A 21,800-nucleotide genomic window follows, 5' to 3' on the forward strand; every position below is an offset into this window, starting at 1 on the left:
CCTCCAAATGGAACAATTAGAGCTGAGAAAATCGCTGTTCCTTGATCGGCGCTGGTGTATCCAAGACATCGCACACAGTACAGCAATAAAAACCGCTCGAACATGCTGGTCGTCACTCGTAACACTTTCCAGAGATAAACCTGACCACAAAGAACTATTCCATGTAACTGTCGCACAGATATTCATCAAGGAAACTCCCTAGAGTAGCGAACACCGAGCACACACACGCACAGATATCACCAATATCACCACGACTAACTGCCATGTGCTGTACGAAACTGTGGCTGACTGCGGCGACATAATAATTTATGCGGTCTATCGGACCGCTGTCTTTATTGGTGTTAACTTTAAAAAAAGAAATATAACTTTTGTACGCTGTATTTATATTACAGAGTAGGTTATTATTTAGCATTAACGTCATAAGTCACCGAGAAATGATACGAGAATAGAGCTACTGTGATGCCAACAAACATCGCGGCAGTGCGGCATTTTTCATGGCCGCGGTATAGTGTAGCAGTGCCTGTAGCCGCGGCGTCGGAGGGAGCAAGTTGGCAAAGTTCACTGCTATTCGGTCGTGGCAGTCAATGGCGAATGCTGAAAATAATGCCCCTTTTCACAAGGAAGTAACTACTATTGTTTAAACACTAGCTATTGGCGCAACGGCTCAATGAGGAACTGAGCAAGCACCTGGTTGGACGTATACAGTTGTAACATTTGTAATACCGTGTCAACCGGGCGCACGACTACTGAAAAGGTCAAATAAAAGTGCGTGTTACCCCAGCCATACATATTTTTCAATTTTTTTTTGCAACCCAGCCGTACGGGGTGCGGAAGATAACGGTTTTAAAATGTATCCTATGTGCCATGTGATGAATATTCAATGTGGTTCTCAGACATGGATGTTTCAGGGGGACCCCTTGCAGTCAGAGGAAGAGGGGGTGGGTGGGTTATACGAAATATGCAGCGTGTGAAATAGGTGCCTTTTATTTCTACGTGGCAAAGAATGGTCAGGCAAAAGTGCCACGTCAATTCGATCTGAACAACTTGTCAATAAGTTCTCTAGTCTGCAGCCACATTCAACCTCTTTATCGCGATGTTTGTTTTTCAAATATGCAAGCCTGGAAAAAGCATGCTCGCATATGTCATAGAAAACTGCAATAGAAACTTTACAGCCACCTCATAAAGAAGAAACATAAGTCAGCTCCGTCGCACTGCACAAATGTAATGCAGTGAAGCATACAAAAAAAACAGAAGGGGCCACTGCGGACATATAGTGGGCCTTCAAAAAACTCTTTTTTTGCAAGCTTAATTGGGTTTTGCAGACCCCGAAGAATGACCTCGCGGACCCCCATTTGAGAACCACTGTTCTAAGTCATGTCTAAATGCACGCTCTGCATTATACACTTAATCTGCTATCACTTGCATGCAGATCAATATTTGGGCAGCTGGAATTCCTTTTGTCAACTAAACCACTTCATCGCTCGAACAGGAAAATTTCATGCTGAGCAAATTATTTCCCAACTGAAGCTGGAAAAATTTCCAGCTGGAAATATAACTTCCCAACTGGAACTGGAAACGTCAAGCTGGAAATGGCTTTCCAGTCGGGAATTATTTCCATATCCATGCTGGAAATACCATTTCCAGCCGGGAATGGGTTTCATTCCCAGCTGGAAATACAATTTCCAGCTGGGGATGGAAAATTTCCAGCCCGAAAAGCCATTTCCAGCTGAAAACCAGGCTGGAAACCCGATTTCCAGCTGGGAATTCACATCCCATTTTCACGTGGGAGGGCTCCGCGGCGGCAGTCTGTGTAAAGTTTGGAAGAAGCTTGGTTCTGTCTGACAGGCTGACGCAGCCATTTCATCGCCTGTACTGGATTTTCGTGAAATGAATCCGGTAATCCAACAATCCTTAATCGTGTTGGTGGTAGTCGTCCGTGCAGCAAAACGGCGGGTGCAACTCTCGTTGTGGTATGAGGTGCGCAGCGGTAGACCCCCATATAGTCTGTCACGGCGACACCAATATCACGCCGCTCGTATACTGCCACCTGGACAACAGATTTGAGGACGCTGTTGAACCTTTCCACATGCCCGTTTGCTTGCGGGTGGTAAACAGAAGAAAAGCAATGACGTATGCCACGTTCCTGAAGGAACTCTTCAAATTCAGCCGAGCTGAACTGCGGTCTGTGGTCGGAAACTATTTCACTCGGGTAGCCTTAACGAGCAAACACTTGTAGCAGAAAGTTCTTGACCGTCGCCGTAGTAACTTGTCTTGAAAAAAAAACTTCTGGCTATTTGCTGTGATAATCAATAAGCGTCACTGCATAACGGAAATCGATGGGAGCTTGCTCAAATGGGCCAATAATATCAGTGGCAATCTTCTCCCAAGGGTTGTCAGGGAAAGCTACTGGCTGCATAGGTGCTGCGGTTGGCCGTGCTGATTTGTCACATGACTGGCAAACAGCACATGTTTTAACCGGTTGTTCTACGTGGTCATCCATTCGAGGCCACCAGTACAACTCTCGCAAACGGCCTTTAGTACGACTGATCCCCGGATGTGATTCGTGTGCGACTTCCATCAACCGACGAGTAAGGATACTTGGATTTACGATCCTGTTACCACGGCAAAGCAGGTCGTGTATAATGGATAGTTCTGCACGTACATGAAAATGTGGCATTAGCTCCGCTTCCAGAGATTTTTTATCAGGCCAAGATGACAAAACGAAGTCCATGACTTTGCGATTGTACTGTCAGATTCAGTCTCTGCTTGCAGTTCTGCCATGGTTAGCATCGGAGAAAGAAGGCAAACAAACTCATCTTCAGCAACCTGATTGGTTTCTACTTGCAAAGGCAGTCGAGAGAGCGCATCAGTCACCACATTATCGCTTCCCTTACGGTACTCTACGGTGTAGTTGTGACAAAGAAGTCGCGCTGAGCAACATGAAATTCGCAATGGCCGATGTCCAGCGCCTTCGGTTGACAGCAAAGTGACAAGAGCACTGTGGTCCGTTCGCAAGTCAAAGGGGCGACCCCGAAGGTACACGTGCCAATGTTCACAGGCCCAAACACATGCTAAGGCTTCACGTTCGCCTGGAGAGTATCTCCTTTCTTGTGGGCTCAAGGTATGGAGGCAAAGACAACACTCTGCAGAATTCCCTTGTTATCTTGTTGCAGCACAGCTCCCAGTCCACACACGGAGGCATCGGTCGTGACGATGACGGGTAGGTTCGGGTCAAGGAAATTTAGAACCTTGCAAGTTGTCAGCAGTGGTTTTAAACGGACGAAACTCTCTTTGGCAGCTGACGTCCAAGCAAATGGCTCGTTGCCTCGAAGCAATGCCCGTAAAGGTTCCACAGCATCCGAAAAATGGGAAACGAACTTGGAGTAAAATCCCGCCAGACCAAGCAGGGAACGAAGTTCATTGATGTTTGAAGGCGCCCGAGCTTCCTTCATCGCTTGGATAGATGACGCTAGTGGAAAGAGTCCTTTGCCGTTCACAACACGTCCCAGAAACGTTAGTTCCGTGACGTCGAAAACGCACTTCTGGTTGAGTTTCAGGCCCACTTTAGAAAGTCGTTGCAAAACGGTGCGAAGATTTGCATGATGGTCTTCTCGAGAACGACCATAGACGATAATGTCGTCGATGTAAAAAAATACACCTTTGCACCCTTTCAATATGAGATGCATCATCTTTTGAAATGCTGACGGAGCTGAAGCCAAGCCGAAACATACTCTCTTAAAGCGAAAAAACCCGTCGTGCGTGATGAAGGTAGTCAGATCACGACTTTCAGGATCGAGTTCTAGTTGATGGTAGGCAGACACCAAGTCCAGCTTCGAAAATCGCTTGGCGCCAGCTAAACTGTGCAGCAGCTCGTCTGTCTGTGGTAGTGGAAAGCAATAAACAATTATAGCTTTATCAGGCTCTCGCAGATGAACACACATTCGTATTGAACCATCCTCCTTGTGAACAACCACTATAGGAGAAACCCACTGAGAGGCGACAACGCGCTCGATTATGTCTTGAGCTTCAAGTTTCTGCAGGTTAGCCGGCATCTGCTCACGAAGGGTAAACGGCAGCCGTCGTAGCTTGCTGGCAACTGGTGGAACGGAATCACTAACCTTAACTTTGTGTTTGAATCCTTTGGCAAGTCCGAGCTGTTTTTCAAAGAGGTGTTCGTACTCTGAACGTAGCTCAGTTGGCAATGTAGGAGTGCTTGAGGCCAGTGCAAGACACTGAAGCGATTTACCTTCAATATTCACCTGTAGTGCCGCAACGGCGTCTAAGCACAGCACAGTGGTGCCTTCAGATACAACATACAGAAGAATACAAGCAGTTCTGCCTTGGAACGCAGCTCAAGCGACAAAACATCCTCGGACTCTTTGATTTTGAGTAGTCGAAAAGGTGCACTGAGGTAGCTTTCAAAGGGAAAGTCTTGCGAAAAACTGATGATAGAGTTCTTCAGCCAGAATAGTGAGAAGATCCCGTATCAACTAGAAACGAGATAGTGTGACCTTCCACAGCGACGAATGCGTAAATGTCATGCTTGTGTCCATTGACAACGCCAACTGTTCTTCCGCTACTCTGGGAGCTAGCGTCCTCGTCGTCATCAACTTGGCGAACTTTCGCTGAATATCCAGACGACCTGCACATAAAATCTAAGTGCCCAATCCCCTCGCAGCGACGACATCTGCGCTTGCGGGCCTTACATGCAGGACTGTTTGCAAGGTGATCAGTCGCTCCAAAACGATAGTGAGCTCGAAAGTTCGTGGTACCTTGTACGGGATGCTCAGATGCTTTGGCTTTGTACTTATTACAAGTTGTGCGTTCATTTGGTTGTTCAGACGACCGAGAAGAGCTTTGCGCTGTTTTAAAGTCCCGAACTGAAGCATCGTCGTAAAACTCCTTAGCATGACTCACGGCTTCTTTGTATTCATGAGCAATTGTTATAGCTCGTGAGAGCGTCAGTGAGGAGCCCTCAAGAAGTAACCGCTAACGTAAATGATGATTCGTCGTTTTCGAGACGAGCTGATCACGTAGCATCTCATCAGCGAGGCTTCCAAAATTACAGTCGGCAATGAGGATTTGTAAAGCAGCGATGTATTCCGCTGTCTCACCTGCATGCTGAGCACGGCGACTGAACCGTTGTCGAGCCAACATGACGTTGACTGAATGCTTGAAATGGTCCGAATGCATGGCGATTGCAGAGTCATACGCGTCATTCGTCGACCCGGTGTCACCTGTGCTCGAAGGACTAGTAGCGGGAGCAGGGCCAACTGCAAGTCCGCTGGCTTCAGTGTAGAGAAGATCCGCTGCCCCTCCATACCAAGACGTTAGCAGGATAGCTTTTCGGCGTTCGGCTGGAAGCCCTGAAGCTCCAGAAGCCACCGTGTACGTCTGAAAGGCCTGCTTCCACTGGTCCCATGGGACAGCCGGATGACCAGGCGAAGGCAGGAAAGGCGGTGGCGGTTTCAATCCCGGAATGCTCATTGTGGTGATGTGGCAGAAATCACCAGGACTCTTGCTCTTGCATGGGTTGAAGCCTCGTCGCCAATATGTTGTATTTAGAACACAGAGGAACATGCATCCGATGCCTGAACATCGTCTTCTTTATTTCATGTCCCCACGCGACCATCCTAATCTTCTTTCATATACAACAGGTATGAACGAAACTGCGCATCACTCAGCTTATTTCTTGATGTTTACAAGCGCTGCAGATGATCACGGCGAATGTTGTCTTTCACTGTAGGCTGCAACGGTTTCGACTTTCTGCATTTATTTGTGCGCAAGCAGTTTTAAGTTATTAGTTAAGGGCGCACAATAAAACGCATACGCTTTCCCACACGCAACTTCGGATACGGGCGCTTTCTATAGACGCTACATATGCAGTAAATATGAAAAAAAAAATCACAGCATATCCACGTGGTGAATGATGATGAGTGGGGCGAAGCGAACTCGCGCTGCAGCACGGCGATGGCATTGGCGCGAGCGTGGTCCTTCTTGGTGGAAGATATTGTGACTAGATTGTTTGAGAACTACAATCTGTTTCACACACCGCAAGCATGGCCGAAAATGTTATCAAGGAAGTCCCGCTGGAAGCACGCGTCGGCGCCTTCTGGCAGAGCCCGCCTGATGCGTTTTGCAGCCACTTCACGTGCTCGCACAGCCTCGGGATCTGCCTGCCGGTACGCGCGCTTTCTCTCCGCTTCACGGTCCTTCACATTTGGAAGATCCGATTCGCGCCGCAGCCGTGCATCTTCGGCCTCGCGGGATCGAACGGCGGGGTCTTCGCGCCGCAGCCATGCAGCTTGTCGAGCACCTTCGGCCTCGCGGGCTCGAACGGCGGGGTCTTCGCGCCGCAGCCGTGCAGCTTGTCGAGCAGCTTCGGCCTCGCGGGCTCGAACGGCGAGGTCTTCTCGGCGCAGCCCTGCAGCTTGTCGAGCAGCTTCGACCTCGCGGGCTCGAACGGCGGGGTCTTCTCGCCGCAGCCGTGCAGCTTGTCGAGCAGCTTCGGCTTCGCAGGCTCGAACGGCGGAATCTGCTTCGCGGCGTCGACTTGCAGCTTCGGCCTCGCGGGCTCTCACCTCAGGATTCTGTCTGCGAGCGCGCGCTGCCGCCGCCTTCCGTGCCCTCCGTTCCGCAGCCTTGTCTTCCACCTGGGAACTCCGAGCTAAAGAGAAAGCGTGCCAAGAGGGAGCCTCATGGCGCGTTACTTCTGAAATGTTGTCTTCGGGTGTCGTTGAAAACACGAGACGTAGTAAAGAAGAAAGAATGCCACACAGGCGAACACGCACGAGAGTCTCACTCGTCAACGTCGTGTTCTTCTTCTACTGCATACCAGAATGCGCGCTTCTCACGAGCTAGAGGTGGCTACAACAACGCTACAAACAAACGGAGGATGGACAGACTCACGGCATAAGGAGCTCCGCCCCTAAAATACCGACCATACAAATGGGAATCCGACTTCTTCCCTGAACGACGGTACTCCCAAAAGCATTACCGCTCTTTTGCATACGTGCAAGGACGCAATCATTGCCTGAAAATTATCAACGGTGCGATTATTTCGGTTTGCGTATGCGCAAAGAACCCCAGCATTTAAGAAACGAATATCTAATGCCTGTGTTTTTCGGATAAATGAATAATTATTGACGTCCCCACGTGGGAGGCCCAGGCCCAGGCAACCAAACTGCTCGTTTCAATAATGGTTATTCCTGCTCCTCCTCCTCCATCAAAAAACCATGCGCATGTTTATTTCGCTTAGTCCGGAATGTGCACAAGCAATATAGGATAAGCCACTGTTCCCAAAAAAATGTCAGCTGCCAATTCAGCAATGTAGGCGTTTTATTTTACAGGTAAGGTGCGTAGTATTGTATCTTCGTCGCAATGAATATGTCACATTACACTCTTTTTTTCCTTTTGTTGTCAGTGTCGGAGCACTGCCGCTCCATGTGTGTGCCTCCTTTCGTGTTCTAGCCGTGCGTGGGGCAGTGTTTATGTTTCCTGTGCAACGCGCCGCCGAAATTCGAGACGTTCTAACTCACGGGCTTTCTACTAGTGTATACCACGAATTCTGTGTTGCGCGCTGCCTGCAGCGGTGTGGTCCCCGTGGGGTCAAAAGCCCCTATCGACCGAGGAGCCAGGCCGGAGCCGGCCTGGCAAGGCAGTTAGCTCAAGGCACGAACATGGACGGATAGCGGGGCAGCAAGAAGAACGACATGTAACCTTTTGTTTTATACAGTTGGCTTTAAATCTTTAATTTGTATCCTTTCCTGCATTATTTCCATGACATCGTGTACGCTGCATCACATGCTCTTTCGAGAGATAAATTCTATGCACTTTAACGCATGTACTCAACGTCGAATATGCGGAATATACTGCTTGAATTATACTAGAGTGCAAAGCGTGCGACACATTTTCATCCTAAAAAGACAGGGCGTGCAAACACGGACGTCTTTTAGATGTAGGGTATCCTCGTGATGCAGTGGCCACGGTCGCTGAACGTTTAAAAGTCCGAGCATGGTTGCAGAAAGCAATAGGAAGAAACGTGTCGTAGGTATACCGTACATTCATCGCGTATCTCACAGGCTAAAGAAAGTAGGAACTAAATACGGCGTTAATGTTGTTTTCACGGCTGCCAATAACCTAGGTAAGATTTGTGCCGCTGTGCAGAGGAAGAATGAGCGAGTAAGAGACAAGAAGCGGACCGATATTTGTTTCGTAAAACACACCAACAAATTCACTGATTGCCGTACGAGTTTGGTGTATAAGGTCCCTTTCAGCTGCGGCCGCTTCTACGTAGGACAGACGGGACGATGTATCAACCAGAGATTGTTGGAACATAAGAGATCGCTAACAGGAGGCTCACCTTCTAATCTATCTTTACATTGGCGAGATTGTAAGTGCACGCCAAAATTCAATGAATGCGCAGTGTTGTACCGGCATAGATATGAAGAAACGCGCCTGATGATTGAAGCATGGCATATCGAGAATAGTGGTAGAGCACGCGTGAGCCAACCGTCGATTAACTTGCATAAAGATGAAATCAAATGCCTTAACAGTTACCTTCCACGTAGACCACCACGCGTGCCGGATCGATAGGGTTGAGGAAGAAGACGACGAAGCTGTTGCTGCCTGTCTAAGTAGCTCTGTCTGCATTTATCGATATTTTTGTTTATATTACGGCTCAGAACTGCTCAAGACGTCGGACGACTCGAAAAGGTGCCTTCCGTATCGGAGACCGACGGTTGCTGCGCAGCCCGCCGCGTCGAAAGGTGCTCGAAGGACCGAAACAAGCGTCAGTGCTAGCGCCGCCATGACCTCCCAAGGAGTGACACCGGGTCAGAAGCACCAGCTGGTTTGCGCAAGCATGCCTGACTGCAAACGACAACACAGCACTGAATCTGAGGACGAGTCAACTGTCATCGGGGACCACAACGTGGCGAACCTCACAGATCTAGACATGGACGAGGGTGGTTTTCGGCTTGTGCGCCATCGCAAAGATAGGACGGTGGGCATTCCTGTGTTAATCGCTCCAACATCCGAAGGAGCTAACTCGAGGCAAGTGAACCCTATTGCCCTATATTCTGAAGTTGAAACGATTCTCGGCGGATCCCCAGTTAAGAGCCATTTCACAGCAGAGGGAGCCTTGCTCTTGGATATAGAGACGGAAGATGAAGCTAACATGCTTCTAGAGACCAAGACTATCTGCCGCCTAGCCATATCTGCCCGTGTACCCCATAGCTATATGAAAAATACGTGCATTATAAAAGGGGTCCCACGATGGTACTCGGACGAAGAGCTGCTAACCTACCTGAGACCTCAGGGAGTATACCACGCAAGAAGAGTCATGCGACGGGTCCAAACTTCGCCCTCCGAGTGGGAATCAAGGCGCACTGGCTCTGTGGTTCTCACATTCGCTCCCAATTCGGAACGCCCAGACAAGATCAACCTTGGCTTCACCAGACACGAGCTTGTAGACTACGTGGAGACGCCGCCACGCTGTTTTAAATGTCAGCGTTTTGGACATGTTGCTAAGCATTGTCGTGGGGAACAGAAGTGTAAGCGCTGTGGAGGGCCTCATGACTTTAAGACGTGTACCAGTAAAGAAAAAATGGTGTGTGCAAACTGTGGCGGCGACCACCCAGCGAGCTACGGCCGATGTCCAGCACGAACAGCTGCGCAGCGAAGGAATAAGACGTTTGTCCTCGGCCCGAAGACTGTGAACGAACCATCGAACACAAGGAAGACGTCTGGCGGGCCACAACATGGTGGTTTGCAAAATGAGTATGCCGGGAATTTTCCGCGCCTGAAACCGACAAGAGCTGGTACTGAGTCAACGCAAGTGCTCAACGCTGCTGAACAACGTATCACAAAAAGAGTCCGCCAAGCGCACCTATGCTGATGCATTGAGCCCACCTCAAGTGCCAAGTGGAAGCAATCAGCAAGAAACCTTCGAGCACGTTATTCGCGCTTTGTTCACCGCACTACGCTCACACGTCGCTAAGATGCCTGCGAGTTCAACGAAGGACATGTTGGAAGCAGTACTGGCTCTAGAGTCAGTGATACTATGCTCTGCTTCCACATACACACAGTAGAAAAATGGCAATATCTCGCCCGCCTGATCCATTCCGTCCTCCAAAGTGCCCTTAATCATGCAATGGAACTGCGCTGGTCTTCTGCAACGTCTGTGCGAACTCAACCTTTTCCTGCGAGACATTCCTATACCAATTCTAGCCCTCTCAGAAGCCGGTCTCCCAAATGGAAGGACGCTCCCAGGGTACATCCGACACGGCAATCCGAGAATACCGTCATTTGCAAATGGAAGCGCTACGATATACATAAGGCGGGAAATGCCTCACGTCGCCTTACCAGTGCAAGATCTCTGTTCCAACTCATTGGAAGTCGCTGCTGTGCAAGTGTGCCTGGGAAACCGAAAACTGAGCGTGATATCGGTGTACATAAGCCGAACCTTCTGGTATCATCGACCACAGCTCCAGACAGGATGGGTAGCGACCATTTCCCCATCTTCACCAATATCCTGGGATTTCGGACTGCTGGTCGAAAATTCTGCAATGTGACTCGCTGGGACACTTACAGAGAAGCGTTGGAGGAATCCACTGGTGAGCTGTTTGCAGATATGTTACAAAGCAAGCGAGTGGCAACTTCGTTGCTGAAACTGCCCGATCATTTCCCTGCTCCTGACTTGAAGTTAAAGAACCTCTGCGCAGCACGTAGACGAGCGGAGCGGAAACTCATAAGAAAAAAAAGAAAATCCTTCTGCGAAAACTGAATATAACAGGATAAATGCTGCGACCCGTCGCCACACAAAAAAAGTAAGACGAATTCAATGGGCCGCTTTCTGTGAGAGTTTATCGACGTTTACACCCTTGACAAGGATATGGGCAGTAATAAACAGTCTTTCTGGGGAGATCCGCTCACACAGGCCATTCGAAGCACTCGCTTTGAAACAAGCGAAAGATTTGCAAACCCTTGCAGAGGATTTCGCAGACGCGTACACAACTGGCAGATCAGCAGGAGCGGCGATTCCTCTGTCACCTCATGGACTCCACACGATGGATACGCCATTCACCTTTCGAGAGCTGGGTATGGCACTTAGCAAATTAAGAAGACGCTGTGCAGTGGGTCCCGATTTGATCAGCAACCATGCTGACAAATCTGTCATATGAGCGAAAAAGGGCCCTTTTGGGCATATTTAGTCATGTCTGGAGCACGGGAGAGATCCCAATTGTTTGGAAGACAGCATGGGTGGTGCCAGTCCTTAAGCCCGGAAAGGATCCTGCGAGCCTCGCATCATATCGACCGGTATCCCTTACATCATGTGTATCTAAGTTGATGGAAAGATTGATATGTACAAGATAAACTTGGTACCTTGAGCAAGAAAGACGATGGCCATCTAGTATGACGGGATTTCGCCCACGACTGAGTGCACAGGACAGTGTTTAGGACCTATTAAGCCACATCGAGCACTACCATGTCAGCGGCCTCTCGACACTCGCGGTCTTCATGGATGTTGCCAAGGCTTATGATTGTGTGCTTCAGGCAGGCATCGTCAACGGGCTACAAGCCATGGGTGTGTCGGGAAATGCAGTTCGTACATGAATTTCTCAGAGACCGCTCTGTCCGGGTTAAGCTTGGAAATGTAACGAGCGAAGAGCGACGCGTTTCCCTCGGCGTCCCACAAGGAAGCGTTCTATCTCCCTTGCTTTTTAACGCTGCCATGGTCAGCCTTCCTGACACTCTGCACTTAGCTCTGAAAGCAGTTAAAATATTGGATCTCAGGGTACCAGCACAAACGTTTGGCCCGGATAGCATAGGGTGCCATTCCAATCATTGAACGCCACTTGTCGACACTTGGCCTGTCTTTATCAGCGGAAAAATCGACCTTCATGCTCTTCCCGGGAGTGAGACGGAAGTCAACACGTCTGTCGCTGAATATTCGAGGCCACCCAATTCGTTGTGCAAGAAGTGTCCGTTTCCTGGGCGTTACCATCGACAACAAGCTACTATGGCGACGTGCGGTTGATGGTATAGTCACTGCATCAGTGCAAAGGATCAACGCTCTTCGTCGCATGGCAGGGGTACGTTGGGGTAACAATCCTATCTCCATGCTTAAATTGAACGCTGCGCTCATAACAAGCCGCATTCTTTATCAGCTGTCGCTGATATCACCATCACCGAGCCAGTTCGAACGCTTAGAAGCAGTGCACAGAAAGGGTCTCCGCTTGGCGATGGGAGTTCCTCAGGCGGCTTCAAACAAGAAGGTAACCAATGAAGCCGAGTCTTCCGCTCCGCCTTTTGGCGTCCCAGGCCTTATTGACGCAGCTGTCAAGACTGGGAGAGTCCTTCGCAGGCACGGCGCTTCTCCGGCGGCTCAGAGCAAGAACTGGCTCACATTTCAACGCGGCGCTGAACACATTTCGATAGTTAGGCTTGAAATTGCCTAAACGACGGCCTATGGACCCGCCATGGTCTTTTGTGGATGTTGCCTGTAACTACAGCGTACCCAAGCTACCAGCGAAACGCACCATTCCAGCCGCGGAAGCAAAGTTTCTTGTGCTGGACCACTTGAGTACCATGTACCACGGCCACCTACAAGTGTACACCGATGGATCAGTGTGGACACAAACGGATAGCTGCGCAGCGGCCTTCTGCATACCCTGCCTTGGCGTATCATGGTCGGGCCGCCTGGATCGTGTAGTTTCGTCCACAACGGTAGAAAGCGCTGCAATCACTGCGGCTTTGCGAAAATTGGGATCCTTTTCTGCACGAGATGTAGTGCTGACGGACTCCAAGTCGGCGCTACAAAGACTGCATCGTGGCCTACCTCAAGAAACATTCACCAGGCAATCTCTGCCGCTCATTAAACACCTTATTGGCAAGAGCTTTAATATAAAGTTTCAGTGGATACCACCCCACGTTGGCATTGAAGGCAATGAAAAGGCTGATGCCCTTGCATGCGAAGCGCGGACATCTGTTCCAACAGTAAGAACTCCTAAAACTTACCAGAACAACAAAGATGCGATACGCAATCATTTCAAGGCGATCTACAAGTTTCCACACCAAGCATGTGTAATTACCGGACTTTCTCGTGAACAAGCGACGCTGTTGTACCGCATAAGAACCGGCTCCGCACACACCCCGGCGTGGTCATTCAAGACTGGGCGATACGCTTCCCCGTTTTGTGCCTTCTGCGGTGACATCGGGGACATTGAACATTTTATTTGGCTTTGCCCGCAGTTTGATGTGGAAAGAGCAGCGATGGTCCGCACCTTGCAAAAAGGTTGTCATAGGCACCGGACATTTGAAGACGTCATTTTCCTGAAGGGCCCGCGGCAACGAGGAAGAGCGTGCAACGAATTTTGTTGGCTTTCCTGCGAGACACTGGGCTGTTCGGCACTTAGTGACATACCCCTACAATTCAGGAGATGCTCAGGCGGAACGATTGCCGGCCATGCAGGCCAGGCTAACCCCGCCTGCTGCAACATCACCACCACCACCACCACCACCACCACCACCACCACCACCACCACCGCCGCCGCCGGATTGATAGGTTCGCCTATTGCATGGGCATGCGCAGATAAGTTTTTGTGCCTTCTTTCTTTTCAGCCGTTGTGCGTCTCTTCAGTTGTTAGTCGGCGTTTGTGGTGTCCTGACTTCTTTCTTGTGTCCGCGTTTACACGCCCTGTCTTTTTAGAATGAATACTTACCAACTAGATCAGCTCTCTGTTATTCTAAGCTACATTTTGATCATAGGCCTTTCTTCCTCAGCAGGCGCCACCATTATTACGCAGCCATTTTTTATTAAGACTAATGATACTGCGCCTAACCTAGATAGCCTCTTGCGGCGAAATACATTTAAGTGCGCGTGTCTTTTATTCAATGAATTCTCCCAGCTCTTCTGTTCCTCCTTCGTGAGGCGAGTAGGCGTTCCTCCGGAGAGCTAACTTGCACCACACTGACGGTTGACTAATGTATAGATGAGCTTCCGTGCACCAATATATTTTAAGGCGGAAGCCTTAGATGTCTCATCAAACCCGAAAATTGACCGTCGGCAGCGTCGCGTCCCGCGCTGGCGGCGTCAACACGAGTGATGCGAAAAATAATAACGTGATTACGACACCATATGACGTTATGATGACGTCACAGACCGCCATATTCTCTGGTTTCATCTGAGGCGAAATACATAAGAGACCCTGTGAGTTTTTAGGCGTGGAGCACTTTAGGCGCCCGGGCTGTCGTATGCTGTCGTCGCCTGGCGTAAGGCAGGCAGAATCACCTATAAAAATATCAAGAAAATAGAGGAAGCAAGGGAGCAATAGAAAGAGAGAGAAAGAAATGGACAAGGTATAAAAACAAATAGAAATAAATAGAAATAAAGGAAGAAAGAAAAGAAAGAAAAAAACTGGAAAAGAGGAAAAGAAGTTGGAGGAAAGAAAGAGGAAACCGAGGAGAAACCGAAGAAGGCTGCTCAGTAAAGCTGCTATGGGGGCCATTTGGTGCGACTTCATGGCTTATTCGCGCTTCCTGGGACTGGACGAAAAGACAAAAGAAATAGACACACACAGGGTGATGCGCGCACTAACTGGTTTATCGCTGTGCCAGACACATCCTTATGTACAACACGAAAACAGAAAGTCCCCAGGATTCCGGCTCACGCACGGGAGGCGCGCTTTCCCGCACGTTGGGGGCGGGGCCCCGCGTCACTCTATGGGACCGGAGAGCAAAACGATAATAACTCCTCTCCCTTTCCGATTTTCTCATTGCTTTCCCGGTTACAAGTAGCAAGTGTATGAACCTTTCTTTTGCCGGAGTTACAGTACCGTGGTTGTAATAGTGCGAGTTCCACGGCTTATTAAAATATAATGCACAGCGCCTATGGGCGCTCTCTGAAAAGTCGACCGTTTTACCGCATTTGAATCGCTACCGTGGAGACGTGCTTGGAGATATCTAATTGCTTTCTGGGATTTAGATACTGGCATGTCTTTAGGTCATGATGGTATAGAGCATGTTTTATTCGCGTGGTAAAAAAAAGTTCCCCGGCCGGTTTTGTTCAGGGTGCGACAGCCGTCAAACCCTCGTAGCTCCATCTCGCGTTGAGATGGTGTACTCTACGGTGCCACGTAAAAATTGAATTAGGGTACGCGTGTTAAGAGAGGATTCCTGTAGAAGGTACTTTTATGGCCCCGCGAAACAATATTTAGGGTTCGTTAAGGTAAAGATCGATAGTATGGCGCATCAATAGGGTATTGTTAATAAAGGACGAAATGCACGTTTCCGAACATTCAGTGTCTGTATCACAAAGACCCCTGAATTTACAGCACGTTCTCGAGCTTTACAGGTTAAATGGTAGTTATAGTTAACTACTAATTAGTTAGTGCTAATTAACTAATGCATCCCAGATTAGGCTTTGAAATTGCGATTAATATTCACCGACCGCGATACCACGGACGGTGGTATCAACTCGCCGTCCGCGCCGCTTAAATCCGGCGTACCTCAGGGATCAGTCCTCGGGCCTCTTTTCTTTTCGGTTTATATCAGTAATATCACCCGTGATATACCAGTAAATCTAAGGCTTTTCGCAGATGACTGCGTGCTTTAAAGTAGTTAACGCTCCAGCGACCGGGTTTTTTTTATATAACTCTTTATCTATGATTCAAGATTGGTGCGCAAAATGGCAGATGACCATTATCCCGAGAAAAACTATGGCGATGACCATAACCCGCAAAAAAGATCAATTAAAATTTCAATACAACCTAAGCAATCAACCCTTGTCCTTTGTCTCGTAGTATACGTACCTTGGCCTTGTCACAACATCTGATTTAGGATGAAACGAACATGTGTATTATACAGGGAAAAAGGCTTTGACAAAACTAGGCTACCTCAGACGGGCACTCGCTAAGGCATCCGGCGAAACTAAATTACTCGCATATGAAACGTACGTAATACCAATACTAGAATATTCATCGGCTGTCTGGGATCCGCACACGCAAGCTAACATAGATAAACTTGAATCAGTACAGCGAAAAGCTCCGAGATTCATATTCAATGCCTCAACGTTATTTATTTATTTATTTATTTATTTATTTATTTATTTATTTATTTATTTTAGGGAAAAACTGCCAGTATGAGTGCCAGACTTTGGGCAGGGGTGGGCGGTGCAGTGAACGTAACAGTGTAACAGCGTAACGCGATGATTCACAACGCAAAAAAAGAAAAGAAAAAGAAGCAACACGAAATACGGTCCACAATCCCAAGAATAGCCATAATACACAAAACAAAACAAAAGTTATAAAGAAACAGTGCACACTAGGTTATGTTGTTTGCGTAAAAAGTAAAAAGAAGTGGCCCCCAAAACCAACCGTAGTGAAAATAATACAAAACTGCAGAAGCCAGACATGGAACCTCAAACAATCAGTCTGATCAAGATGGGTAAATAAATAAATAAATCCACTTGGGCTTTTTTATTACGCAACTCTTGAAACAAACGATAGAAATTAAAACATTAAGGGAAGTAAGTTAAAAGAGATAGAGATGTAGCGCTGAAAGGCGGGGAGGTTAAATTTTTTAGGAATAAATAACCCTATTTGCACTGTGTTATGCCTACGGTAGCCGGAATAACAGGCATACGTAACAGGGAACGGAGTTTATTACTTTTAAGAAAGGCATTTGGCGCGCAGCGCGGTCCGAATGGTCCGAGTGCTGGCTTTCGAGTCCGTTGTGGGCCATAAACGGGGAGAGGAGCACAAAGGACAGGCAATCAGTACGCGGGTGTCACCACCCCGGCAGTCAGTCAGTCCCCGGGCGCGCGGTGTCAAGTGTCGTCCGGCAGCACACATAGAAGGTGTGTGTGTGTGTGAGGGGGGGGGGGGGGGAGGGGGGGCGCATCCTTGCAGCTGGCTGTAAGAGGGAATGCTCGGTCTGCACGCATGTGTCACGCGGGGCTCTGTGTGCTTCGAGTAACTTTTTGTACCGTCTAAGCGCGCTGTGTCTCGCTCAGTACCCCCGTTCACTTCAACGAGCCAAGATCTCCGGCCGATACTTTTTTTTTTACGATGGCCGCGATCCATTCGGGCTTCCTGTGAAACTGGCGGGCGACAGTGTTTCACCAATGCATATGTTCTTGCTTTCTCCCGCTTTTTTGTGCCTTTTAGTTTTCTTTTTCTCTTTTCTTTTTCTTCTTGCGCCAGCGGTTTGAATATTTGTACCATTGTGAGCATTGTGATATTGCTGTCAGCCATGTGTTGATAAGTGTCCATTTCTGGGTTTTGTTAGCTTGGTATGTTGATCATTTGGCTCTTGGAAGGAGCAAAAACCAAGTTGTCAGTATATCGTGGTTGATAAAACGACCATTTCTGTTTGACTACCGATGTGTCATTTGTCAAGTTTAAGCGCATTTATAAGGCAGTTGGTTGCAAAATAAATCCAGTTGTAAGTCAGCGCTCGTTTGTGTTGCGTGTTCTTGTCCATTGTCTCAGTTGCGCTGTGCCTTCCCATTGCTATGAACCAACTCGCCCAGACCAAAGTCTTACTTAAACAGTTTTTTTCTCTCTTGCGAAGGTAGCGAACCAATACGTGTATCGGCTTGCGCGTTCTTTCTTTTTTATAATTTTTTGCTTCCATTAACCAGGGCTTTAATGACTGTCCTCCCCATACATGCTCCCCATGTGTGAGTTTTGTTTTATGCTCATTTTTAGTGTTCTGTCCTACGTGTATTCGTTGGCCACAAGAAGGGACCTCCTCCTCCTCTATGGGCCGCGCAGATGGGCGAGTTCCCCTTCGCTGCGCTATGCTGTTCGAATACAAGAGGAGGCACGCGACTTTGAACTCGTCGAAACAGCTCCCGGCCGTGCCGCTGGCACAGCAGGCGAAATGCGACACTTTGCGCCTACGTGCCCAGGGGGGGGGGGGGGGGAGGGGGGGGGCTTCGACGCCTATTTTCCGAGAATGTGTCGAATGTGGGCTTCGGACCGCAGATTTATGAGTCTCGGACTGACATGATGTTTACGCTCGGGCCCTCAATAGCTGACCAGACCCATGCTCCAAGGCGAGAGGGGAGCCTGGTCTGCAGCCGCTGTTCGAAACCACGGTTAGCTCGAGTAGCGAATCGAAGAACAGCCCCCCACGACTTCGCGAAACCATTTGTATGTGTGTTCATACCTGTGGCCAAAAAGGAGAGTGCGAAAAGCGCGGGAAGGACAGAGACAGCGAGAAGAGCGGGGAAGGCGCCACTCCACCGCATGACCAAACCTCTTATCGAAGTGAATCCTGTCTCTTTGGAAACCACCCCACGGATGGATGGATGGATGGATGGATGGATGGATGGATGGATGCTATGAGCGTCCCCTTTATAACGGGGCGGTGACAAGTGTGCCACCAGGCTCGACAAAAAAAAAATTCCCTTTACTCTTCTTTTTCTTAGTGTTGGCCTAATGTCTCTACTTCAATTAAATCTATCTTACTACACGAAAAAAAAAACGTAAATTCTCAGCCCAGTTCTCTGCCCTTTACGGCAGAATGTCATTTTTTTCCCAATATTTATTTTTGTCCTTTCTCTCCAATTTTCTGCCACCAATACTCTAACCTTCTCTTATTTATTTCGATCGCGGGTGTGTTCAGCTTTCCACTGTCGTCTCTAAAACCCAAGGCTTCATGTAGGCTCGCGCCCAAACGTACACCTGGGTGGATATTTCCACATTCAATCAGAACATGCTCCGCCTTTTCCTTAACTTCCCCGCAGCATGTGCATTGTTCTTCTTTACTGAATCTCGCGTTATAACTACGCGTTCTAAGGCAACCCGATTACGCTTCAAACAGTAAAGCGCCACGGGCGCTGTGTTCACAGTGCTGCGGGCGGCGGCGGTGTGGAGAGTGCGCGGCGGGGGTTTCCGTGCTGACACGGCAGTCATCGGGAAAAGCTGTTCCTCTCGGAGCCCGTCTGCTCGGTAGTGGGAGGAGAAAAGCGAGAACGAGGGGGAGGGTTCAAAGTTATGCGGCACGTGGTGGACGTTTCGGGAACTAGCCTCTCGTGGGCCGGAATCCTGGCCTCAGGACAAACGAAAAGAACAGCAAAAACCAAAATGCGCATGTTGTACATCAGTTAATCACCTCACGTCCGCTATAAACACTCGCAAAATCATCATGTCTAAGTTATCATGGCTGCCCAGCTCCGCACTTCCCTCACGTTTGGAACCACTAGTGCGAAGCGGCCTTAATTTTTTTCAATCCTTGCAATCGCAGCATGCCCGTCTCTTTTGTGATTTGCAAATATGCGTTTAACGTGGCGCGAAGGCTGTTTTAGTTGTTCCGCCTAGGATGAACATAGGCGATGTGTGCCGCAGACAAAGGCTAGGAAGGCAAGTTAACCACTCACCACCGCTCACTGCTTGCACTTCTTTGCCAGAAGCATTATTTGAGCAGTAATGTCTTCACAGGTTACAGGAGAAGTACATCTAAAGTGTGTGCCATGATAGATATAAGAAACAAGACCGTGAGCGCAGTAGCGGCTGCACTAGATAACGTGAAGCAAGGACTCAACATGCGCAAATATCGGATGCCTCTGGTCGTCTGACGCATAGTCAAGCTCTTGCACAGTCAATATGGCTACTTGCAGATGGTGCGCCGTATGATGTCTCAGCGTTCCAAAACACACCTTCCACGCGCGTTGTGTCGTCTCCGTTTGCGTTCTTTGTGCCCCAGGCTATTTGCGTCGTCTAACTTGAGTACTGGAAACTAAGCTGTCTCTTACTCTCCTCCCTTTTAGGGGCGAAGCTCCTTAAAGCGGCACCCGTTCGTCCCTCGTAGTCGTAGTGCGTAACCAGTCGTAACGCTAGTACCAGATCTTGACCTCCAAGGTGGTGCCGGTGGGAGATTTCTCCTGTGCGTTGTTGAACAATAAAAAATTCGCAGCGTGCGCGTTAACTAAAAGCCAAGTTCTTCTGTCTCTCATTCCCATTAGCAGCCATTGTTTACCTCCAAGGTAGCGCCTGGTGAGATTTCTCCTGTGCGTGATTAAACAATAAAAATTTTGTTCAAAACGCCGTTGATTGATGAAATAAACCAACGAAAGACGCCAGATGTTTTCTAAAAGCAAAACGAAAAGACGCCAGATGTTTCTAAAGCAAAACGAAAAGACGCCAGCTGCTTAACGAAAGACGCCAGATGTTTTCTAAAGCAATGGTTTTCTAAACAATGAAAATTCACAGCGTACATGTAAAATTAAAGTGAGCTGCAAGTCGTCATAACTCTCATCGAACCTTTAGTATAAACGCGCCCGATCTCACGTCGGTGATGATGTACTGGGCAGAATTCACGGAAGATTCACTGTTTACCGATGAACCTCCGCAGCTTCGCCCACTCATCATCATTCACTCCGTGGATATGCTGTGATTTTTTTTTTTGCAGATATATCTTGGAAAGCGCAACATTCCAGAAGAGCGCATTTACAGCTTAGTGAGGAAGAGGGGCGACTCCGGCCAGTACCATTACACGGACAACAACTGCCAGAAATGGGCCCAAGACCTGCTGCGTGAACTTGACATTGAAATGCCCGCTGACGAAGTCGACGCCCGCACAGTAGTGACCAACTACATACAACCGGCAGCCTTCGCTGGTGGGACAGTCGTGGGAGTCTGCGGGATCGGCGTCCTCATTTACATGTCCTGTCGGAACAAGCGGGAGTAGAAGGCGCACGCCTTCATGCGTTTTTCTTTTTAAACATGGCTGTACAGAAATTAATGGCCTAAATTTCTTTTCTGTCGCAGTTTCGCAATTATAGCCTTTTGTTTATAAACATAGCAATACAGAAGTTAATGCCCTAAATTCTTTTTCTGTCGCAGTTTCGCCATCTTTTCTCTTATTGTAATACGTATTGAAAACATTTGGCAGACCACTCGCCTTGTGGGAATCTGTTTTATGCAAAGCAGTCACCGAGTAGTTCTATGCTGGATTTTTTCGCTTTGACCCAAGCGTTACGATTGTATTTGCGTGTTTTTGTAACTTTAGTAGTTGTGTGCTCATCGTGGGCTTACCAGGCACGTCAACAACACTTTCGTTTAAAGACCATTTTGTATGTTTTTATGTATTCCTATGTTTTATACACTTATGGTGAATAAAACACATTTGGTTGTTAGTCAGGGCCGTGGTCTCGTGTCCTTTCTTGTACCGTCTTTTTAGCGCTGTTTTTCACTCGTAATTATTAGAGTACTCTCAGAGCGGAGCCAGAACTATAATCGCAATTGACGTTAACCCGGCATGACGCCAGTATCATAAGATAACATATGCAATGTTTCTTGCTTTGTTATAATATTAGATAGCCAGCACTTAAACCACAATTGACGTTGCACCTACAATACGCCTGCATAGGGCCTTTTTCCAAAGCAGTTTGAAGACGTGGCGTGGCTCTGTGGTAGAATAGCTGACTGCCACGCAGAATGCCTGGCTTCGAATCCTGCTGGGTTTCTGATTTTTATTCTTCACATTCATCGGGTCAACGTTGCCGATGTCGCTTCTTCTTTCCGCTCTCGCATTTAAATTACCAGCATATGTTCTCGCCGTTGGTTGGTTGGTAGCAACTTTACTGATAGTCCTGCAGAGCTCTCGCCGACCGGGTCTTTGGTCTCTCACGTGGGGACGTCGAGGCCTTGCCTCACCGCCGCCTCGCGGGCCTGCTGGAGAGGCCAAACTTGGTCGCCGAGGCTGGGGCTGCGCGAGGCAGTGGCTATCTAGCCTGTGCTAACAGCGCAAAGTAAGACACGAGACGGAGAGCAACGAAGACGAGCGCTGAC

General features: G+C 48.5%; 1 protein-coding gene across 2 annotated transcripts in view; it reads left to right on the plus strand.

The window, feature by feature from the left end:
* Nucleotides 1-21,140, plus strand: part of LOC119390638 (uncharacterized) — a 36,682-nt gene extending 15,542 nt beyond the window's left edge. For both annotated transcript variants that reach the window (XM_037658246.2, XM_037658247.2), the window contains exon 3: nt 20,419-21,140. In XM_037658246.2, coding sequence (XP_037514174.1) covers nt 20,419-20,697 — 279 coding nt within the window. In that variant the 3' untranslated portion in view covers nt 20,698-21,140. The remainder of the gene's footprint in view (nt 1-20,418) is intronic.
* Nucleotides 21,141-21,800: the final 660 nt, after the last annotated feature.

This window comes from Rhipicephalus sanguineus, chromosome 4 (assembly GCF_013339695.2).
Source record: "Rhipicephalus sanguineus isolate Rsan-2018 chromosome 4, BIME_Rsan_1.4, whole genome shotgun sequence".
Taxonomy (NCBI): Eukaryota; Metazoa; Arthropoda; class Arachnida; order Ixodida; family Ixodidae; genus Rhipicephalus; species Rhipicephalus sanguineus.